At 40.3% G+C, this 21,186-nt stretch overlaps 1 protein-coding gene across 3 annotated transcripts in view; it reads left to right on the top strand.

Moving 5' to 3' along the window:
- Positions 1-13,569, top strand: part of B3GALT1 (beta-1,3-galactosyltransferase 1) — a 174,344-nt gene extending 160,775 nt beyond the window's left edge. For 2 of the 3 annotated variants that reach the window (XM_036386403.2, XM_036386402.2), the window contains 2 exons: positions 7,988-8,026; positions 8,601-13,569. In XM_036386403.2, the coding sequence (XP_036242296.1) occupies positions 8,830-9,810 (981 nt within the window). In that variant the 5' untranslated portion in view covers positions 7,988-8,026; positions 8,601-8,829 and the 3' untranslated portion in view covers positions 9,811-13,569. Of the gene's footprint in view, positions 1-3,005; positions 3,133-7,987; positions 8,027-8,600 lie in introns of all 3 variants that reach the window. The other variant, XM_036386399.2, reaches the window with a different exon arrangement.
- Positions 13,570-21,186: the final 7,617 nt, after the last annotated feature.

Here is a 21,186-nt window from a genome sequence, read left to right as displayed (position 1 = left end):
GTGTGCTGTGCAGAGCCAGGAGTGGGAACAGAAAACACTGAGCAACAGAGTACAAGCGGCTGCATCATCCTCTCTGGAGCAGTCCTGTAATCACACACTTCACCTGTGCCACAGCAGTTTCAGTAAGAGTCAGTACAGAGGAGCAAGACTGTTTTCCCTGCTTTGCAATCCTGAATATACTTGAGGTCATCTTTTATATAACAGTTCTTTGCCTTTGTTTTGAGAAATCCTTCAGTAAGGGACAAATGAGTCTACATTTATACCTACATCAGCCCACTACAGACCATGCAACTACAGGTGGAGAAGCCAGCTGAAGAGTTTCCAATTATTCTGAGCAGTTCTGGTTATGCTTCCTTAATTACAATAGGATAAAGAGAAAGCAAAATGTGCTATCAGCATAATGAGCCCACAGAAATGGGACATTACATTTAGTGACAGACAGACAGACAAACACATAAGGACAAACATTAGGAAGAAGTTTGTTTAGCTATTTTCCTAGTTACCAGTCACTTTGAATACCCCTAATTAACAATGCCCACAGACAAAAGATGTAAGAAATTAGTTAGTATTCCTGACTGCTCACAGAGATATCTGGGATTTGAAATTTATGTTCCCTAGTGAAAGCTTTTAAAGTAGACATGGAGGACATCTCTAAGGACAAAAGTGATGAAAGTAAGTCGATGAAGAATTCAGATTTAGTCTTTTACCAAAATGCACTTCTTCCTGCTGCTTTATCAGATACCTAAGATTATCAGCCATATTCTGCCCAGCTGGGAGATAAGAATTATTAACAAAGAAATTCTTACAAAATATTCATCAATAACACTTTGCAAGAAAACTTCCTCAATTTTTGCTTTTAACAATTCTCACAGGAGCCAGGTTAAATTCTGATCTGAGCACAAAAGGACAAGCTGTCTACTGGTTGCCTTCTACAGAGACACCCAAGTTATTTCACTGATATTAATACACAGTTTTCACAATTTTCGTAAAGGAGATACAGTGGAAAAATAAAGAAACAGTTTTTCGAGCAAGAGGGTGGACTAGGTAGGCATAGCTGATAACCCAGAATGAGGTTTCACTTAGCTAAGGAGGCAGCCACCCATTTATGATCCCAAACAGTATTTTCCAAACATCCTCTCAGCTGAGGACACAAGCTGCTGCACTTTTGAAATATCATAGAAGAATGAGACAGTTTTACTCCCATGGATTCACCAGGATATATATTTACCAAATAACTACAGCATGCACTCCTTTATTTGATTCATCCAAGAAACTCCAGTTATTATGAGCCCGTCTCAAAATCATGCCACAAGAGATAGGGCCTCTTATGCTGAATGAATGTTTGAGTGTAACATTGTCCAGCCATCTATTCAACTGCAAGCTTCAGAAAACTAAATGCTGACAAATAGTCTGGGGTCATGTCTGTGAAATGCTCCATATGCGCCAGCTGAGTCTGACGCTAGCTTGCTCTCAAATGTTAACAACTTTGCAAAAGCAATGCCCTCTTTTCTGCAGCAGATTTTTTTCTTGTTCAATCTCCAATAAAAGTAGGTTTTGATTGAGGTTTGAGAAAAACCTCATCTATCATTTAGTTATGACAAAGTGAAAAGAAACCTGTTTCTTTGTTCTAAGGCAATTATGTACAGCTAAAAGCCAGAAGTGCTGGCCCTGAGCTGTGCTGAGGTCAGTGGGCCTGTGAGCACCCACACTGGCTGGTGGCCACACCAACACTTCTGCAGAAAACCACTCCAGGTATTTAAGGCAAACATCCACGGCAACAATTCCCCTTTTCAGTCAAAGAGCGAATCCCTTTCCCAACAGGCCCGTCCCTTCTCTGCAGGGTAACTCTTTTGGGAAGCCCAGGCAGAGCTGCAGGGGCTGGGAGTGGCAGCTGGAGCAGCGAGGGACAGAGCCCCGGGAACGCGGAGCTGCGGAAGGCAGGGGGCACAGGAGGGGGCACAGGAAGGGGCACAGGAAGGGGCACAGGAGGGGGCACAGGAAGGGACACAGGAGAGGACACAGAAGGGGGCACAGGAGGGGGCACAGGAGGGGGCACAGGAGGGGGCACAGGAAGGGACACAGGAGGGGGCACAGGAGGGGGCACAGGAAGGGACACAGGAGAGGACACAGAAGGGGGCACAGGAGGGGGCACAGGAGGGGGCACAGGAGGCGGCACAGGAAGGAACACAGGAAGGGGCACAGGAGGGGGCACAGGAAGGGGCACAGGAGGGGGCACAGGAGGGGGCACAGGAGGGGGCACAGGAAGGGACACAGGAGGGGACACAGGAGGGGGCACAGGAGGGGGCACAGGAGGGGGCATAGGAAGGGGCACAGGAGGGGGCACAGGAGGGGGCACAGGAGGGGGCACAGGAAGGGACACAGGAAGGGGCACAGGAGGGGGCACAGGAGGGGGCACAGGAAGGGGCACAGGAGGGGGCACAGGAGGGGGCACAGGAAGGGGCACAGCCAGCCCTGCCCACCTGGTACAGCCCAAACTACTCCAATATCCAGGCTTAAGGCAATGCTTGCAGAAAGCCCTGACCAGGAGAGCCCCAATAAACTGAGGGATCTAATTCATAATGAACCAGCTGCCAAAAAGAGTTCCATGATTTGTTCTTAAACAGGAGAAAGAAAGCAATTAAATTGCCATTTAGTTGTTTTATGTGGGCTGTTTCAGCACTTCTTCAAAACAAAGAGAAAATCCTGGTTTTATAAAGATAGATTCATTGAAAAAATCTGAAGTGGAAAATACAGAAAAGCCACTCAGGCAGATTTACTTTCATGTAGACAACGTTTAACTCTTAAAAGACTACAGCAACTCTTTCAAGATTAGGGAAGTTTTACTAGGACAGGAAACTTTTGCTGAAAATTCTATAACTTGCATTTTCCCTATGGAAGCTTTTGGTAAGATTCCCCAGTGGACAGTACATTCTTAATCTTAGTTCACATTACAAGCAGGTGGTAAATACTGAAAAACAATTTATAAATACTACATTTATTTCCAGAGATCAATTCTTCGATTTAATGATGAACTACAATCAAAACCGTCTGCAAATCAGCGTTCATGAAAGGAGAACTGTAGTATGAAATATGTGTGCAAATACTTGCTTTCACATTCAGGTGCTGCCTAAGGTAAAGTCTATCATCAATATATTTGTGAACAAGGAATGATCCAGAAATATTTGTCCCCATTGTCTTTAAGGAAGAGAAGGGAAGCCAGCCTCTTTTAACATATGACAGCTATGAACCTTCTTAATAGAAGAATTTCTTTTTCTAAAAAACATGGACCTGAAATGAAGGTTTGTACTTTCCTCCATTCAGCCTAGGACTGTGGCTTCTGCATCTGTTACAGCACCTTTCCACTGAGTACAGGCTGCTTTCCACAATGTTATAGAGAAGAAAGTCATTCTTTGCAGCACTGATTTAGTTTCAGATGCATTGCACACAGGCAGAATAAGCATTTAGAGTATTTAAGAAACTTTAAATGAAGTTCCCAGAAAGGAGGTTGCAATCTTCTGCTAAATCACCTGTGCCATCTGTCCAAAATTTCCCCCAGAAACTATGAAAACATACAGCCTAGAACATAAGAGATCCCCAGATTTCCATGTAGATGTGTTCCTAATGTTCAGCATAATTATCTTCTCAACAAGATTTAGTAATAATGACAGACTTTTCCTTAGGTAATTTACAGATTTCATAAATGGTGAAGACATTTCAGCATCTTGGTCTATATACAGATGAAAGCCATGATCATAGAAAACTTACAAAAATGTCTCTTCAGGGAAAATGAGAAGAGTTTGCTACATTTACTAAATAATTTAGCGGCTGCGTTCCCTCTTTTTTCCAGGGAAAGGAAAAGGTACATTTTAGCAGAGATGCAGAGTGTTAATTTGACTCAATTGTGTTCTGCCTAACAGACTCCTGGGTGTCAGGATGAACAGCTGTGATCTCCCTTGGCTTCTCACCCAGAGTCATCCCCAGGACTCAGTCAGCATCCTGCCTGCTGCACCCAGCACCTCCCTCAGCAGTAGTGGCAGGGCATGGATTACAGCTATGGCAACCAGCCAGGCTTCAGGAGCTGTGGCTCCTATCAGGGGTATCCACTGTGATCTAGACACATTATTGCAACTGCACTTACACAGGACAGGCTTTTTTGAAAGAAAGATCAACAGCCTCTCACAGAGACAGCAGCATTCCAAAATATTGGCAAAATATTGCCCTTGATGAGTGACGTTAGCTGAACTCATTTGGCATCTGCCTGAAAATTGCCCATGAATAGTTATCAAGAGTCTCAAATGTGCTCATTATCTGGAGGATTATTCTTCATGTGCAGTCAGCTCATAAAAAGTTTGCTGCAAATACAGTCCTCATCCAGACAATTACTTACAGAAGTTACACAGTAAAGCTTTCTGTGCTCTGACTGGCTGGCTCCTCTGGCTTGCACAGCACAAGCTGTGAACAGTGCAACCAAATGCACAACTTTGTGTCACAGTACAGAAACACAATGCTGAACATTTGCTTTTTGTCATCCTCTATCCTCAGTGCTTGAGTCTTTTATTACTTATAGTATGACTATCAAGTTAGAAAAAGGGACAGATTGAATTAAAACAATTAAAAAAAAAGGATCCAAGAGCTTAAACATTGCTATTGTCCTGCTAGAAAGCTTTCTTTCATTCAGAAGAAGAAAGGAAAGGACATGACACCTTCCTTTGCCTGTGTACTTATCCCCAAATGTGATATAGTCTATTCCAACAGACAAAATCCAAAGCTGATAAAAGCTTTCCACTCTCCCTCTGATATCCCATATCCTCCTGGTTAGAAGGTCTTTGAATTTCAACACCAAATTAAAGAAGATCACGGCACAAGTAAAAAAAGTCATCCTTATAGTGATGATATACTGAATCCATCATCTAAATGTATTAAAATACAATATAAAAATGAATTTGCTACACACTTAAATATTGAAGGCAACTTTTGACATACTTACGATTGATGAGGTTAAAAATATTCTGAATAACTTCTGGGCAAACTGCTAAAGGAAGTACAGTAACATGGGCTTTCAGTCATTATTCTGATCATAGTGATCTTAGTTCACATACTTTACTCCTCCTCTTTTGGAGGAGTAATGAGTAATGAGTAATTAACCCAAAATTTTTAATTCACTATAATTTGAGTACATGAGTTTTACACTGATTTCACTCCATATAATTCACATCCTTGACATACAAGTCCCACAAGGCTGTAAATTTGTTACAGGTCACAAGACATGACAACAAAAAGGTCTGCTGTCACAGACTTTGATACTGTGAATAATTTTGCAAAACTCCTAGAATTTTTCCTGTGTTGCAGCTAAGCCTGAGTTAGGATCTTGATTAATTAGCATCATCTTTAATAATAGAATTTGGCAACCTCTGAAATTCTTGACTGCTAAATCATCACAAAGTAAGTCTTTCACTGCTTAGTTCATATTTCCTAATCAAGCCAGGTATTTTCTTATACAAATACAAAATACACATCCTTGAAATGACTGTGTATTATGTGTACTAATGTTACCAGAAATAATCTGTAGGAGCATTTGCCCTGTGGCCAGAAAAATACACAACACAGCTACTTATCCAACCCCTTTGTGATCCTACAAAGAGGAAGCAAAATCAGTCCTGGAGGCAAAAATAATCTCACCTAAATTACAGACCAAGACTTCTCAGCTACTTGCATTAGCTATTTGTACAGGTATTGTATTCACACTATTTGCCAATTTTGCTTATGCTCTTTTCTTTCAAATTTCTTCCCCACGTATAGCATAGAGCTCAAGTAAAGAAGGAATATGAACTTTAATTTTTACATTTTCACCTCACAAAAGCTGGAATAGGAGGAAGCTCTCATTTTGGTTTTCCCCTCAATCTTCCTAAAAAATAAGTAAATGTAAAATTTCACTCATCAGGAAAACTACAGCCTGTGCACACTTAACCACTTCACCTGCACTTTGCTCAAAAATTCTGCAGGGTTGGTGTAGAACACTCCAAACCAAAGCAAACCATATCAACTCTTTTTGTTCTTTTTAAAAGACAAAGTAAACAAAAAAAACAAAAAAAAAACACCACCAAATATGCAACAGGAAAAGATAAATTTGTTTCAAGATCCAGCAATCCAAGGATCAATATAAGAAGCATTCATCCCACACAGCTACCTACAGATTTCATAACTGAGAAAAAAATTCTCTACAACAGATCAGGATCTTTTTTCAAAATGGAGTAAGGTTTTTGTTTCTTCTAATCCTTTCAGAGCACACAAGATTGGATATCACAGCCATGACATTACAGGACTGAAAAGCAATTTTATGGAATTTTGCAGTTTGTAAGAGCCATTGTTTACAATTTTCCTTTCCCTCAGATCTGCACAGTGCTCATGGTAACTAATGCACCTATCCTTCTGAAAGAAAAGATGTAGAACATCATACACTTTTAGATAAAGCAATATATAGTTTCCTAAAATAATACATCATATGCAGAATATTACACTTACTTGTGAGACCCTAATGCTGGAGTCCATTAAACACAATGACTTACATATCTCTCATGCTACAGCTCCAATCCATGACTGCTGTATTTCTTTCTTTATTAATGCAGTTTTCTAGACTTTACACTCTTGTGTCTTCATTATATTATGGCTTTTTGCACTTGGTGGTTTTCCTCACTGGCATTTCCAGTGGGAGCATTAGCAGAGCTTCACAGTGAAGTGAGAAACACTACCACCTACCAGACCAGGGATGGGATTTGCCTTTCTTAGAACAGTATCTCAGCAGGTTCTTAAAGCAGGATACATCCCCTCTCTGGACATTACAGTAGCATCTGTGTATAAATTTATCACAACCATATTTATTTAGGATGTACATGTGTCTGCCCTGCCAAGATTGTTGTGTTCTGCAGCCCTGTGGAACAATTAGAGATCCCATTTAAATGCACTGCTCCCAAACATTTGCTGGTACTGCTTGATGGGAACAGACTGCAAACCCTGAGTCCTGTGACAAGCAATGAAGGAGATCATAGCCCACCTCAGGCTAATTAAATTGCCCCAGTTATAGGGCAAAATGAATTGAAAGTGATGAAGCTCTGAAACAGGCAAAAAATTCACATTACCCTAGTTTGTGAAAGGGAAGAGCAGCATGTGAGTTCTGGTCATTAAACAATTAAAAGTGCATGTAATGAAGACTAGCAGGACAGTACTAGCTGTAAGAATTTATAAGGAGAATACAGTCTGTATAGATTTAGCAAATGTTCAGGTTGTTTCTCTGTTGTTGTTAAACGGCAGCATGGAATAATGCACAGGGTACCTGACAGTCCTTTCACACTGATGGCCTGCCTAGGGGGTGGTCTGACGGCAATGTGTCAGTGGTGTGAAATCAGAGAGGACATTTCTAAGACAAGGCTTCTATCTTTGCATCTGAATACATATTTTGTTCTATCCAAAGTAAATGTTAAATATTTCTGAGACTCTTGCAAAAAGCACCTCTGTTGCATGCGTCTTCTATCCTTTAGCTCTGAAGTAATGCAACAGTAAAACTCAGGAAGGTGGAGCCTGCAGGCACTCTCCAGCTACTGATGTGCTTGGAGTCAGCATTGAGCTGGCAGGCTTGAGGCAGCTTGTCTCATTTCCACAAAATTATGACAAACTGAACTGGTTCCCAGCAAAATTGCCAAGAGCAATGGAAGGTTCAGGGCTGGCACATTCCCTCAATCCAGGAAAGTCTCAAAACTACGTGATGCTGGAGGCAAGACTGGAACAGCCCAAGATAGGGCTCCCAGTGCCAGAGCCCTGTCCAGGCTGGTAACTCTCTGCACACCAGCCAGTGAAGTACCACCATTACTAGGCTGCCATTGTGATTCATTTTACATGGTCCCAAATTATGATTGCTCATGGAAAGACTGGTTTGGGGGGAGAGGAGAAGGAAACCAATAAGAATAACTGAATTGTGTTAATTTATTTTTAGACTTTTATGGAGTCTGCTTGAGCGCTGATCTTTGCATGGGTAAGACAGCATATATATCTCTCTCTCTCTTCGTTACTTTCCCAATCAGTTCCATTCTGTCTGATTTCCACCAAAGTGTGTTCTTGTTAGCAGGACACACATTAACATTTGGACCAAATTAGATTTGTATTTGTGTCCATAGCTGTCACAGATGCCGCCGATCCTAGAACACAGTACACTATTTTAAATTCTTTAAATAATTTTAAAATGTTCCACAGGATATTTTGAAAGACTGGCCAGAAGAAATGCTAAGAAGCAAGAAAATGCTAGAAACCATAAAATCTATTTTCATATATCTTTAAAATTATCTAAATGGTCAACATGCTATGCATGCTTGTCTTCTTTTATATAAAATCATCTTTGAGAAATTACCAATCATAAAGGCATTACTTCAGTTACACTGCTCTATTCCAGTACACTACCTTGCATTTTGGTATCTCATGAGAAAAAAAAGAAATGTCTGAGAAATGCATTAAGACACTTATCTTATTAATGGTCAACCATATATAAGCTCATTTTCGTGCCCTAGGCTTTTATGGTCTCACAATGGAAATTTTTTCTTCGTATTTTTCAGAAATAACAGAAAATTCCAAGAAATGGAAGCCGCTGCTAGTGAAAGAAGAAAAGCTGAGTATCATCAGGGTTAATAGCTCCTATTTGAGATCCATGAATGATTACAGAGTTACTTTTCTATATCGAACTTTCAAGTTTCATTAATAATATGCTGCCTCTCCAGGACACAGGTGCACTCACGCTACAAAGGCTATCGGTTCGTCACATGGAATAGAAGAGCTAGAGGAACAATGGCTTCAAAGGTCTCGTGTTTATACATTTTGACAGTAGTTTGTTGGGCAAGTGCTCTTTGGTACTTGAGTATAACTCGTCCTACTTCTTCCTACACGGGCCACAGACAGGTCAGTAGCATATCCATAGCCAGAAAAAATGTCTCCTTTGGCAACATAAGAACTCGACCTATAAATCCACATTCCTTTGACTTCCTTATCAATGAACCCAACAAATGTGAGAAGAGCGCCCCGTTCTTGGTCATTCTTATCAGTACAACTCACAAAGAGTTTGATGCAAGGCAAGCCATTCGAGAAACGTGGGGAGATGAAAACAACTTCAAAGGAATTAAAATCTCCACACTATTTCTTCTTGGAAAAAATGCAGATCCTGTGTTAAATCAAATGGTAGAGCAAGAAAGCCAAATTTTTCATGACATTATTGTGGAAGATTTTATTGACTCTTACCATAACCTCACTCTGAAAACGTTGATGGGGATGAGGTGGGTAGCAACATTTTGTTCAAAAGCAAAGTATGTCATGAAGACAGACAGTGATATTTTTGTAAATATGGACAATCTTATTTATAAGCTGCTCAAACCTAACACCAAGCCAAGGAGAAGGTACTTCACAGGTTATGTTATAAATGGAGGACCAATAAGAGATGTTCGCAGTAAGTGGTACATGCCCAGAGATTTGTATCCCGACAGCAATTACCCACCCTTCTGTTCAGGCACTGGCTACATTTTTTCAGCTGATGTAGCAGAACTGATTTACAAAACCTCCCTTCATACCAGACTTCTACATCTTGAAGATGTGTACGTTGGACTCTGCCTTCGGAAGCTGGGCATTCACCCCTTCCAAAACAGTGGCTTCAATCACTGGAAAATGGCCTACAGCTTGTGCAGGTACCGCAGGGTGATCACAGTGCACCAGATAACACCAGAAGAAATGCACAGAATTTGGAATGACATGTCCAGCAAGAAACACCTTAGATGTTAAGATTTCTACAGATGTAAATACCTTTTTTAAATTTTTGGTTGAGTTTGGTTATTTTTTGACAAAGTGATCTGCTGACTTACAGGTTAAACTGTGGGATATTAACTGTGAGAGGATTTTTAATGACTCATTTTTCATTCTCACTTTGGCTACTGGTTTACAAACTTCAGGCTCTTTTTCATAAGGACATTATGCCAACTGAAAGAATCTGGAGTCAAATCTCAGATTTTGTAAATTATCATCTATTGCACATATCCATTCTTGCATCTGTGTGTAAAAGGACAGTAATAAACTATTATGAGCTGCTTAACAATTCACACCCCAGCCTCTGAGATATGACTCAGGCTCTAAGAAATGAAGAATTACAAACATACTTTTATTCTCCTTTTGACACCCTACAACCGTCTCTATTTAGAGCCTTGTTAATAAATTAAGCAGCATATATTTGCACTGAAATTATGTACCTACTTTGACATGTGTATTTTATAGTACGTGTGCAATTCCCAAATAGCTTACTAATGGTGTAATAGCAGAATTTAGACAGGTAAGAACATCAAAGTTTCACTGGCCTTAGAAACAAACCCACACACTGAAATATATTTTCATCCACCAAATGGCATTTCTTTAAATTATTCCAGAATAGCCCATTTCTTTACACTTCTTAAAATAGCCCATAAAGTATGTAACACAATTTAAAAATTAAGTAAATCTGTAGTGAAATAAGGCAGGGGAGATGTATGAAAAACTATCTTTAAAATATATGAGAAAAGCATGACTGTCTTAACTCTTAATTTCAAAGCAAGGCAATGTCTGTCATTAGTATTAATGGCTTCTCCATTAAACACCTTGAATAGCAATATATAATTATACTGAATGCTAAAAGTGTCAATAAACAGCATATTTCAACATCAGTCAGTGCACTATTTACCTGAAAACAATTAACACAAAAGCAACTTTTTAAGGGGAAGCTTTACTTTGTGCTGCAGTACATATAGAAACAAGTCCTAACAGATTTTTAATGGTGTAGAAATGAGGAATTTAGTCCAATAAAAGAATGCAATAAATTTTCTGTTGACTGGACTTAAAACAGAATACATAACATATATGTACAAATTTCACAATAAAATAGAGGGGTTTTAAGCAAAAAACTATTAAAGCTACACAAATTATATCCTTTTAAAAAACCTTTTAAAGTTCTCAGTTTACTCATCACAATCAATACTCACTGAGGTCCCTCTCAGGAGATCAAGTACACAAGACTTATTCAAGTTTCATAACATACTTATACGTATTTTGAATATGAATGTTTACGAAATGTCATGAAAACTCATTGATAAATTCAGGCCATCTCTATTCAGTACCACCTTATAATAAGGAGGTGAATATGGCATTGCTCAGCAAATAACTTGGAATGAAGAACTCACCCACAAGTTACAAAAAACCAAAACACATATATTATCAGCTGAAGATTACTTACACCATGCTCAGCACACAGAGTCTCATTCATTGCAGCTGGCATTATGTGTAACATATGCAAAACTGTTAAGCCTGTATGTTATTCAGAATGTGTATAAAGCTGTCAGAAATTAACTGAAGAAGAATTTAAAGGGAAACTTTGACCTGATTTTGCCATATACATAACCAGCACTTTACAAGAGTAACAGAGGAATGAAGGTGCTACCCTAAAAGGTTTGCAGTTTCATGGAAAATTGTTAGTCTTGTTCACAGATGCAGCACTATCATTTCAAAAGAAACTACTTGTAAATAAGGTAAAGTGTACCTGGCTTTTAAGGCACTAGCAGGAGCCATCTCAAGCAAATCTATGTCAGATCTGAAGATGAAGCTACACAATAGGCAGCCTAGGAGTTACTGTTAACAGGAGCTTGTGTACCCTTCATAAATAAAAATAACCCAAACCAAAACCCCAGTAATTTCATAAGAACACTAAATCTCTTACAGCATAATTAAAGACTTATCCTTCCCTAGTTGATCTAGTCCTTGTTAAAGCTGCTATGCCCTATTAAATCCAGAACTTCCAAGGTACAACTAATTGCATAAGTGAATATATAACACACTGATTGGGTGAAGTTCAGATTTCCTTACACAAGCCCCATAATATTCTTGTTTATGAATGGAAATGTGGGAGGAATTCATCCCCAGCCCTTGGGTAAATCAGATAGCACAGATGCCATCCTGCCCAGAACATATTTTGTAATAATTTGAATCCGCAGGCTGCAATCACTTCTGCTATCCCTCTGCACTGTGCAGCAATTTGGGGGTTCTGAATCACAAACAAATGGATTTGGTTGCCTTATTTCTGCTGATGCTTCTGTGGCCTTTGCTTAGTAACCAGGAGGACAGCAGGGCTCCCAGTCCAGATACCTCAGGGCTCAAGCAGCATGGTAGCCTTGAATTTCTCCTAAGACAAGTAGACTGCATTAATAATTGCAAGGTACACCTTGAAAATAATATCTGAGAAAGTGTATTTCCTGCCATTTATAAACAGACAGACCTTCAACAGAAATGTAAATGTTCATCTTGAAACTGATGTACATATTTCTAAGGCATTTTCTTCTGTATTCAGCTGTATATATGTGTCAGTCTGCTTGCTATGTAGAATTCTGTTATGCATGGAGCTGAGTGAGGCATTATATTTGTCCAGTGTTTCAAGAGCCTTAAGCATGTGTGCCCTAACTTTTGAATGTACAAGATACTTTTTCTTTTGCTGTCAAGTGAATTTAAAACAACACAACAAAATCCTAATTTTCTACTTGTATTAATTTTCTGGTATTAGATTTCATTAGCTCGTTACACTTGGATTTATTGTTTTCACTTTGCTCAGAAATTTCACTATTGGAACCTGGATATGGAAAGGTAGCAATACATCTACTTATGGGGACAGTTTTCCCTTCCACTCAGTAGTATTTGTGCCATGTGGGATACTGTTAAGAAACAAATGTTTTCAATAGACTTCCTTTAATCAAAAAAATATTTACATTACTTAAAGGTCATTTTGTTTCATTGGGCATGGGACAAATGACAACTTGGTTAAACATGCTGGCTTCTAGTCACTTCAAAAGTTTGACTGTAATCACATTTTGATTCCAAAATGCATATGAAAAAAGCACATTGAGCGAAGCAGCTGGGGGGAAAGTGCCTCTCTTTAGGAGGAATTTTTTCACAAAAGCATTTTTTCCTTTTTTATTTTGCTAAAACTGTGAGAGTATTCAAACAGAAGCCTCAAGGTTCATTTTCCACATTTCCTAATAATAATGTTAAGTATTAATTTTGATTCTTTGAGGGTTTTTTGTCTTTATAATGTAGATGGCAATGGCAATTTGTAAATGAAGAGTGTAATTAACTAGAAAAGCTTGTCAACAGTAACCGAAATTTAGGTGTAACATTATATATGACTGGCTGTACTTATGTATTTATTTGTCTAAATTGTATATATTGTTTTATCTGTAGTGTCTGTAGGAGTGCATTCTTTTAGATTAATGTATTATTTACAGTTTTGTGGGATTGCCAGCAAAGCTGCTAATCAAGATACTATTTTTTTGTATCAATGTCAAATAATAATAAAAAAAAAATCAAGTGAAAAATGGAAAGCGTCTTGTAAGTTTTCTTCTTCACTTCTTTCTAGAAATGTAAATTGTATTACCTGAAAACAAGTGAATTGGCTCATTTGTCATGAGGAAGAATATTGTGCTGTTAATGCAGATTTTTTTTAAAAAAATTAAATAAAATAAACCAAACAAAATACTACTTTTATTCATTATTTGTGCAACAACTTCATCAAGCTGATGTCCATACGGATCAGGTGTATTGCTTCATCTAAAGCTTCTGAACTTCATAGCAGTAATATTAATGCAGCCATGGCAATATCTGGCAAAGCAGCACACGGGCTCATCCTCCGCTCTGCCCTATTTAGCTGCTTTGGCACCCCCAGCCAATGAGACCCAGCTTTAGCCATTCTGAGGTGGCAAAGCTTTTTGACACCCTCAGTAGGGCTCTTCTGCTACTGGCATGGTGTCTTAACGTGTGGGCTTGCAGCCATCAAAAGCTGCACACAGGAGAAAAGGAGAAGTGTCCCAAAACCCACATCTCATAAAACCACAATAAAGGTGTTTGAAGTTCCTGTATCATCAGCTGGGTCACCCATATAGAGAGAAGGGGTCCTCCTAGTCTCTCACAGCGACCATGACAGTGCATTTTGCTTCCTCCACACCCTCCAAAGCACCAGAAAATAAATGAAGAATCACAGTCTGAGTACACTCGGATTACCCAGTAAGTCTCATGTAGCCTTTGTCTCCCAACATACATATCTTAACATACTGTTTTGTCTCTCAGGGAGGTCTGGGCAACTTCAGGGTCCTCATATCAAAATAAAAGCAAAAAACCAAAATAACACAAAAGTAGGAAGAAGTCCCTTTTCTTGTAAGAACATCAGAAAAATTAATCTCTCCCCATTCTCCCCCTTCTCCCCTGTGGTTTCCTACATAGAAAAAGCATCTAACCTCTTTTCCACTGGCTTTGGAGCTCAATATCCAAAACTCATTCATGAAATGGAGGGAAAAATAACCCCACCCCTGAGAAGAAAGGTAGCTTTGGCAAACCAAAGTGGTCACCAGAAGTAGCTGAAGCCTGCAACAGAGTCCTCAGGCATCCTAGCAATGTCTGCAGCGATGCAGCAGCCTTACAAACCACACTGAGATGCTTTAAAGCAACCAAGAGTTTCACATACAGCAAAACCCCTCCAATCGTTTTCATCTCTCTTGTTTCCACCAAAGCAGCCTGAGTCTAATTGCAACACTTACATGGTGTTTAATTAATAGACAGCTTGGAGATATACAGATATCAGCACTAGCAGGGCAGATTTCATGTAGCTTGATTATCTTAATTACAAGCATTCTATTTTCTCATTTACTTAATTGATTCTCATAGATTTTCCAGAGAAATTTGCAGTACCCTAAGTGAAAATAGTATAGAAAACCTTCTTAAAAGTGCTGACACTGGCCTGTTACAGCAGCAATGCACCAAAAAAGGAAGATCTATATGACACAGAACATTGTACTGAATAGCATCTGCTTCCTTTTCTCTTGTTAAAAAATATGAATTTATGAAATGGAAGAAGAGGAGTCATCTGGGCAGAAGAAAAAAACAAAGAATGTACCTTATTTATTCAACCGCACCCGCAATTAAGTTGTGTCAAGTATCTCCTCTGATGACTTGCCTAACACAGGAAAAAAATCCATTTTTCTGCTAGGTCTGCATATTAGCTGAATCTGCATTATAGCTCTGCCTCACCTGAAAGAGCCAAGAGCAAGAGGCATTTATTAGTCATGCAAGATTTATCCTTGAGCACTTGTTCTGCAAAGGCAGCATTACATATCAAGCTGGACAGAATTAAGTGTGGTGGTTTTGTAATGCAGAAAACTTTTATTTGGGTGAAGCAAATACCCCAAACTTGAGGTGTGCTAGCTAACACCTATCATATCTGCATCTATCAAGCATCCCTTTTCTCTTTAAGAGCTCCTTTCTCTGGCCTATTTTCTAACATGACATCTTTCTCCAAAGAGAAACAGGACCTCCAGGTATCTCAGGATAGCAGTAAAAGCAAGGGGGAAGCAGAGAACACCCCACATCATCATTACAAGCTTTTCCCTTGATTTACAAAAGTCACTTAGCCTTGCTCTGTCCTTCTGTACTTTCTATCTGCTTCAATCTGGTACATTTCCCTGTTATTTCCCAAACTCTTTCCATTTTCTTTATGTGATTTTGCATAGCTCAGCATTCTCCCATCTAAAAGTATCAATTCAAACCAGCCACAAAGATAAGAACACAGCGTTTCTAAGAAGAGAGGGCCCTTACCTGACAGGTTTACAGTCCTACACTGTCTAATACCTGGCAAACTGATTTCAGCAAGTTTCAAGGGACAAGCAGCACTTAAGTTGTTTCTTCAAAAATCTTTTCTTTGGTATTACCTAGTTCAGGTATATAGGGGAAAAAATATCTATCATCTTTCATCTCGCCTCTACCTGCAGAGATCACTATCACAAGTCTAAGGCTGTTTGGCTTTTTTTCCTTATTCCTTTTACCTTTCCTCACAACCTTGGATAGTTCATCAGAACTCAAAACAGCATTTTTTCATGTTTCACTTAACTCCCACTTAATCAAGTATGCTTTTTTCCACAATTTCAATGTTTTAACCTTTTCATCTGCTTCTGCTCTCTGTGTTGCCTTTGCTCTCCTCATATCTCCCTAACAGTCAGACATCTGGTATTGAATCTGTTACCAGAGTATTTGCATGAAGGCTGAGCACAGCAGTACTTCTCTCTGTCGCCGTCTTTGAGCTATCAAAAACTGCATTATCGGATTCGTTTCACCAGACAGGACACCTTATCTTACTAATATCACATTCATAGCAGAAGATGAACTTCCGCTAGCCTCTGGAACAGACAGGCTGCGAGGCTGCCATAGCTATGGACATGGCAGGTGCTGTACAGGGAACGTCCCAGCGTGCCCGTTCCCGAGGCTCCGGCACTTCCAGGGCCACACCTGCCCCGCTGGGACCGGGGTGACAGACACAGTCGGGGTGACACAGGCACGGCCGGGGTGACACAGGCACAGTCGGGGTGACACAGACACAGCCGGGGTGACACAGGCACGGCCGGGGTGACACAGGCAGACAGCCGGGGTGACACAGGCAGACAGTTGGGGTGGCACAGGCAGACAGCCGGGGTGACACAGGCACGGCCGGGGTGACACAGACACAGCCGGGTAGACACAGGCACGGCCGGGGTGACACAGGCACGGCCGGGGTGACACAGGCAGACAGTTGGGGTGACACAGGCAGACAGCCGGGGTGACACAGGCAGACAGTCGGGGTGACACAGGCACGGCCGGGGTGACACAGGCACGGCCGGGCCCGGCGCTCCGCGGAGCGCTCCCAACAAGGGAACGGCCGTGCTCTGATCCCGTCCAGCCCCGGCTCCCGCCGTGTCCCCGTGTCCATCCCCGCGGCACCGGCGCCCTTGGTCACACGGCGCTGGCGGCTCACGGCCTCTCGCGTCCCCCCGCAGCTCAACCCCGCGAGCCCGCGCCAGCAATTCCCCAGCAGCTGCCGGCACACCCATACTCCTTACAGTCTGAGGTTAATTAGTTTTATACCGAACACCATTTCCCCTCACAAAGGCCACCAAAAGGCCCAGAGCATTCAGAACAAACCGTGCAAGGTGCACTCAGCTCTGTGTTACGTTTACCGTCACTTTGGCAGGATGGGTTATAAAATGAAGAACTGCTGCCCATGGAGAATGATGTCCTCTAGGATGAGCCAGCCTGCACTTCCCCAGCACCACTTCATTCTAAGCATAGCTGGACTTTGAATTAGTAACACAGCTGATGCCAAGGTTGATGATAGGCTGCTTTAATTGCTCATTAAAAGGCAGTATTATTTACTGCTTTGTTTCTTGGATTCAGCATTTCTACACATGGGGATAAAAGTAATGGGCTAGGATAAAGAATATATACAGCATGTAATTAAAATTACATTTTTAATAGGGGAATATACATGCACATAGTGCAGGTGCTGTCACAGAAGTAGAGGTTATGGAGGTATACTTTTTAAATTGTATTATACTGCAATTTAGCTGTCACTTCAAACAGATGGGTGAGTTGTGCAACATTTTTAAACTGATTTAATTACTTGCAAAGGTATTGGCTTGTGTTAATTGGCACAATAAATTACACAATGGTTCACGGATTCCATTAAAAAGGACTTAGAACATGTAGTATCTATAGGAAAATAAACTGAGCCTTGCAAGTCAGTATTTGGCAAAATAGTTATTATTGGCTGTTTGTTTTATCAATTCATAAACAAGACCAAAAAAGCCCACCATTCACACAAGACCACGTGCCTAACATGATAGATATTGATATATAATTGTATCTCAGAGACAGGTAAAGACAATATATCCAGCCATATGCCCAGAAGAATGATAAGACTAAGTAAATGTAAATAGGTCACCCTTACTTTCCCGAAAATACCCCACATGCAGTTTATCTCGTATGGGATAACTACTGCTGCCCTTCTTTAGGACAAAGCCATTTACTGAAACACGAGACACTGGGAAGAAGGTCCATGAGCACATGTAACAGCTTTTGAAATATCTAGGCTTCTACTCTTGTCAATTTAAGGTTTAAACTCCAGATGTTGCTTCTTGTCTTAAACTCCACGAATACCCAAAATCCCCTAAAGTCAACAAGTAGTAAAACGTCTAGCCTATTAAGTACCACAGCAAACTACACCTGTATCAGACAGCCAAACAAAATCTGTAGCAGTAATGGTCATCAAACTCTGTAGCAGCAATTTTAGGAAAGCTTTCTAGCATAAGCAGGCAAAAACCTTGTAGGATCTTTGGTTACACTTTGGCACAAATTCTACATTGGGGAAGAGCACATTATAACTTGGAGAAAAGATTATGGTGGCCCAAAATATTACATTTTAGGATTTCTATGAACTAAGGAGAGTGAACTTTTAGCAGACAAAGTTATCTCATTTGTGACAAATCACCTATTTCCTGAACATTTAAAATGAAATGCTTTTGAAATTTTTTCATGGTTTTGAAACTGCTGTATATGAAATGTCATTGAAAACAAGCCTGCACTTGTATCTTCTGCTGAACACCAGAAAAACACCACTTCAAAGGAGTACATTACATATTATTTGAACGCTGGGACAGACACATCAGTAAGTAAACTAAAAATCATATGAATTGCCAATGTTAAAACTACCACCTGGCCATGTTTCCCCTTTCCAGCAATAATTTCATAATTCCTTTTCTATGCCTTCCATTCCAATAGCACCTAAAAATTTACTATTTTTTAATGCATCACAATTTCTGTAAAGCTGCATTTTGTTTAATGTAATGCAAACTTTTAAAAGAAAAACCAGAAAAAATCCATCTGGAAAACTGTACTTGCATGCAAAAGACTGGCTGGCAACATGGACATGAAATATAGAAATAAAATGAGAAAAATTTGCTTTTTCCTCAGCAAGTACTGTGAGGATGGGTGACAGCTCATGAGGAGACATTAGGGCAAACAGCACTGCCCTTTCCCAGGTATTACTTTTACTAGCTGTGCTACTGCTGGAGAGCAAGAAAACCAGATCTAATCAAAGACTGAGTGATGGTACTAGAAGACCTTTACAGGTCCCTTCCAATCCAAACCAGTCTATGATTCTGTGGTACTGCTCCTTGCAGGGGGTTGGACCAGATGACCCTTCAAAGGTCCCTTGCAACCCAAACCCTTCTATGACAGGAAGCAAAGAGAACATCACATCATCACCACCACATGTCAAGAACCCCTGGACAGAATGAGGAGCAAAGCGACCTTATGTACAAGGACTAGACAAAAAATGTGGGAACTGCAGATGACAAAAATATTCATTAATTTGAAACCTATGTCAGATAACAAAGCTTTAGAAAAATAAACATGTTCTGAAATTTCATGTACACCACTGCTTCTAATTTGCATGTTTACTCTCAGTTTGCTGTAATGCCAGGACATGTTCTTGCTTTAAGCAATAATTCACAATGGGTGAGACATTATTATCTGTGGGATTTTCTGCTGCCTGGAACACATCAGACAATTGGCAACAGATTTATCTGAACAGTTCTGAAAGTACGTATTTGTGAAACTGCAGTTTTAATCATATCAGGAGCCACACCATGATGAAAAGCAGCATTTTCAGGAGGAGTAGTACACATTCTGTCTTCTTCCCACAACTCTAACATCTTTTCCAATAAACTCAGATCACTTCATTTAGGCCAAAATTACATGTTTGATATAATAAATATAAATCCATACACATAAATACACAGAATTCCATGAACACAAAGCACTTCTAAATGAGTAATTAATGTAACTAAGTTGTAGCTCAGTAGCTCTCTCATCCAAGAGTCTAGATTCATCTTTGCAAAAATCCTTTTGGAGAAAAAACAAAAAAAGAAAGCATCAAGCAATAGAAAAATGCAGGAGTTTCCTCACCCTTTCCATCTTTTGTAGAGCATCAGGTTTATGGGTGATTTGGCAGTGCCCCACCTGACAGGCAAATTTACAAGGTTAGCACTGAACCTAATCAGAGATAATCAGAAAACTCTTTCTCTCTGCTGTAATTTTCTGCTTGGATAGCTCTGCTATGCTATTATAAATAAGAAAAGCTTGCAGCACAAGCAGGGTAGAAGACTTTAGAGAGATTTTAGTAATCACCTTCCATTCAAATCACACCTACTCTTTAATCAGGATTGGATCCTGTTCCATTTTATAGCCCCAGGAGTAAACTGAGGAGCTCATAATCGACACAGATTGGGAGTGAAATTTTAGTCCCACTGAAGCTGTTGTGAAGTATTAGTAATTCATGGGGCCAAGATTTCACTAATGGTCCTTCCCTCTGGATCCTCTGTTCTAATTCAAGGCAGATTTCCCCACCCTTCTCCTATTTCTCATAATATCCAGTGCTTTGTTTTAATCAGAGGTGATCTAACAAGGAGAGAGAAGAAAGAGAGTCGGAGAGAAATAGATTCTGAATGCAACAGGATTCCTAGCTGATTCTATGAGATGATGGGAATAGTTGCAGGTTTAACAACCTCAACCAGATAACTATTGCACTTTTCCTCATTGTAAACACTTCACAAAAAGCTTTCCACAAAGCTGAAAAAAAGAGTTAGGAATTTTATTTAATTTCACAAATTGCCCATCTTGCAGCTTTCAGCTTATGCGATAAGATCTCTGCAACAGAAGCAACCTGGGAAACTGTAAGATCAATTTCTTTGCCCAAGTACAAAGTCCTGCAAAAAAGGCATAGTAAATTTACCTCTAGGAAGGTACTTTTTACATCAGAATGGAGCCCTGCTAACTTCTGGCTGAGGCACATTCAGAGGCAAAGACCCCAGCTCAGTTCCCGCCGGGGAGCAGTGAGCGCACTCGGCGGCCCGGGAGCACCGGAGGGAGCAGCGGGCAGCACGGCCTGACCCTGGGGAGGCCGGCCAGAAGAGGCAGCACTGACACCCACGCCTCCCTTCTCCCGAAATATTTGTGTTTGCTGACCATTTACACTTGGTTCTTCCTCGGTCAATAGCAGAGTAGTAGCACAATGCAGGGCACTGGCAAAAGATTCTCCTTTGCCAGAAGGAAACAACCAAACTTACAGCAACCGTAATACAAATAGCAGAGGTAAGGTAGCAGTCTTCAAAAGCTTTCCTTGCCCTCTACATTATAAACCACCACAGGTACAGTACAGGTGTGGGTTGTAGGGGAAGCAGTCCGGTGGGTTTGCCCCACTCCCAATAGCAGAATGCTTCGTAAAACCAATTCCAT

The sequence above is a fragment of the Molothrus ater genome, chromosome 7 (assembly GCF_012460135.2).
Source record: "Molothrus ater isolate BHLD 08-10-18 breed brown headed cowbird chromosome 7, BPBGC_Mater_1.1, whole genome shotgun sequence".
NCBI classification, from domain to species: Eukaryota; Metazoa; Chordata; class Aves; order Passeriformes; family Icteridae; genus Molothrus; species Molothrus ater.
This window is presented reverse-complemented; position numbering and strand designations above follow the sequence as displayed.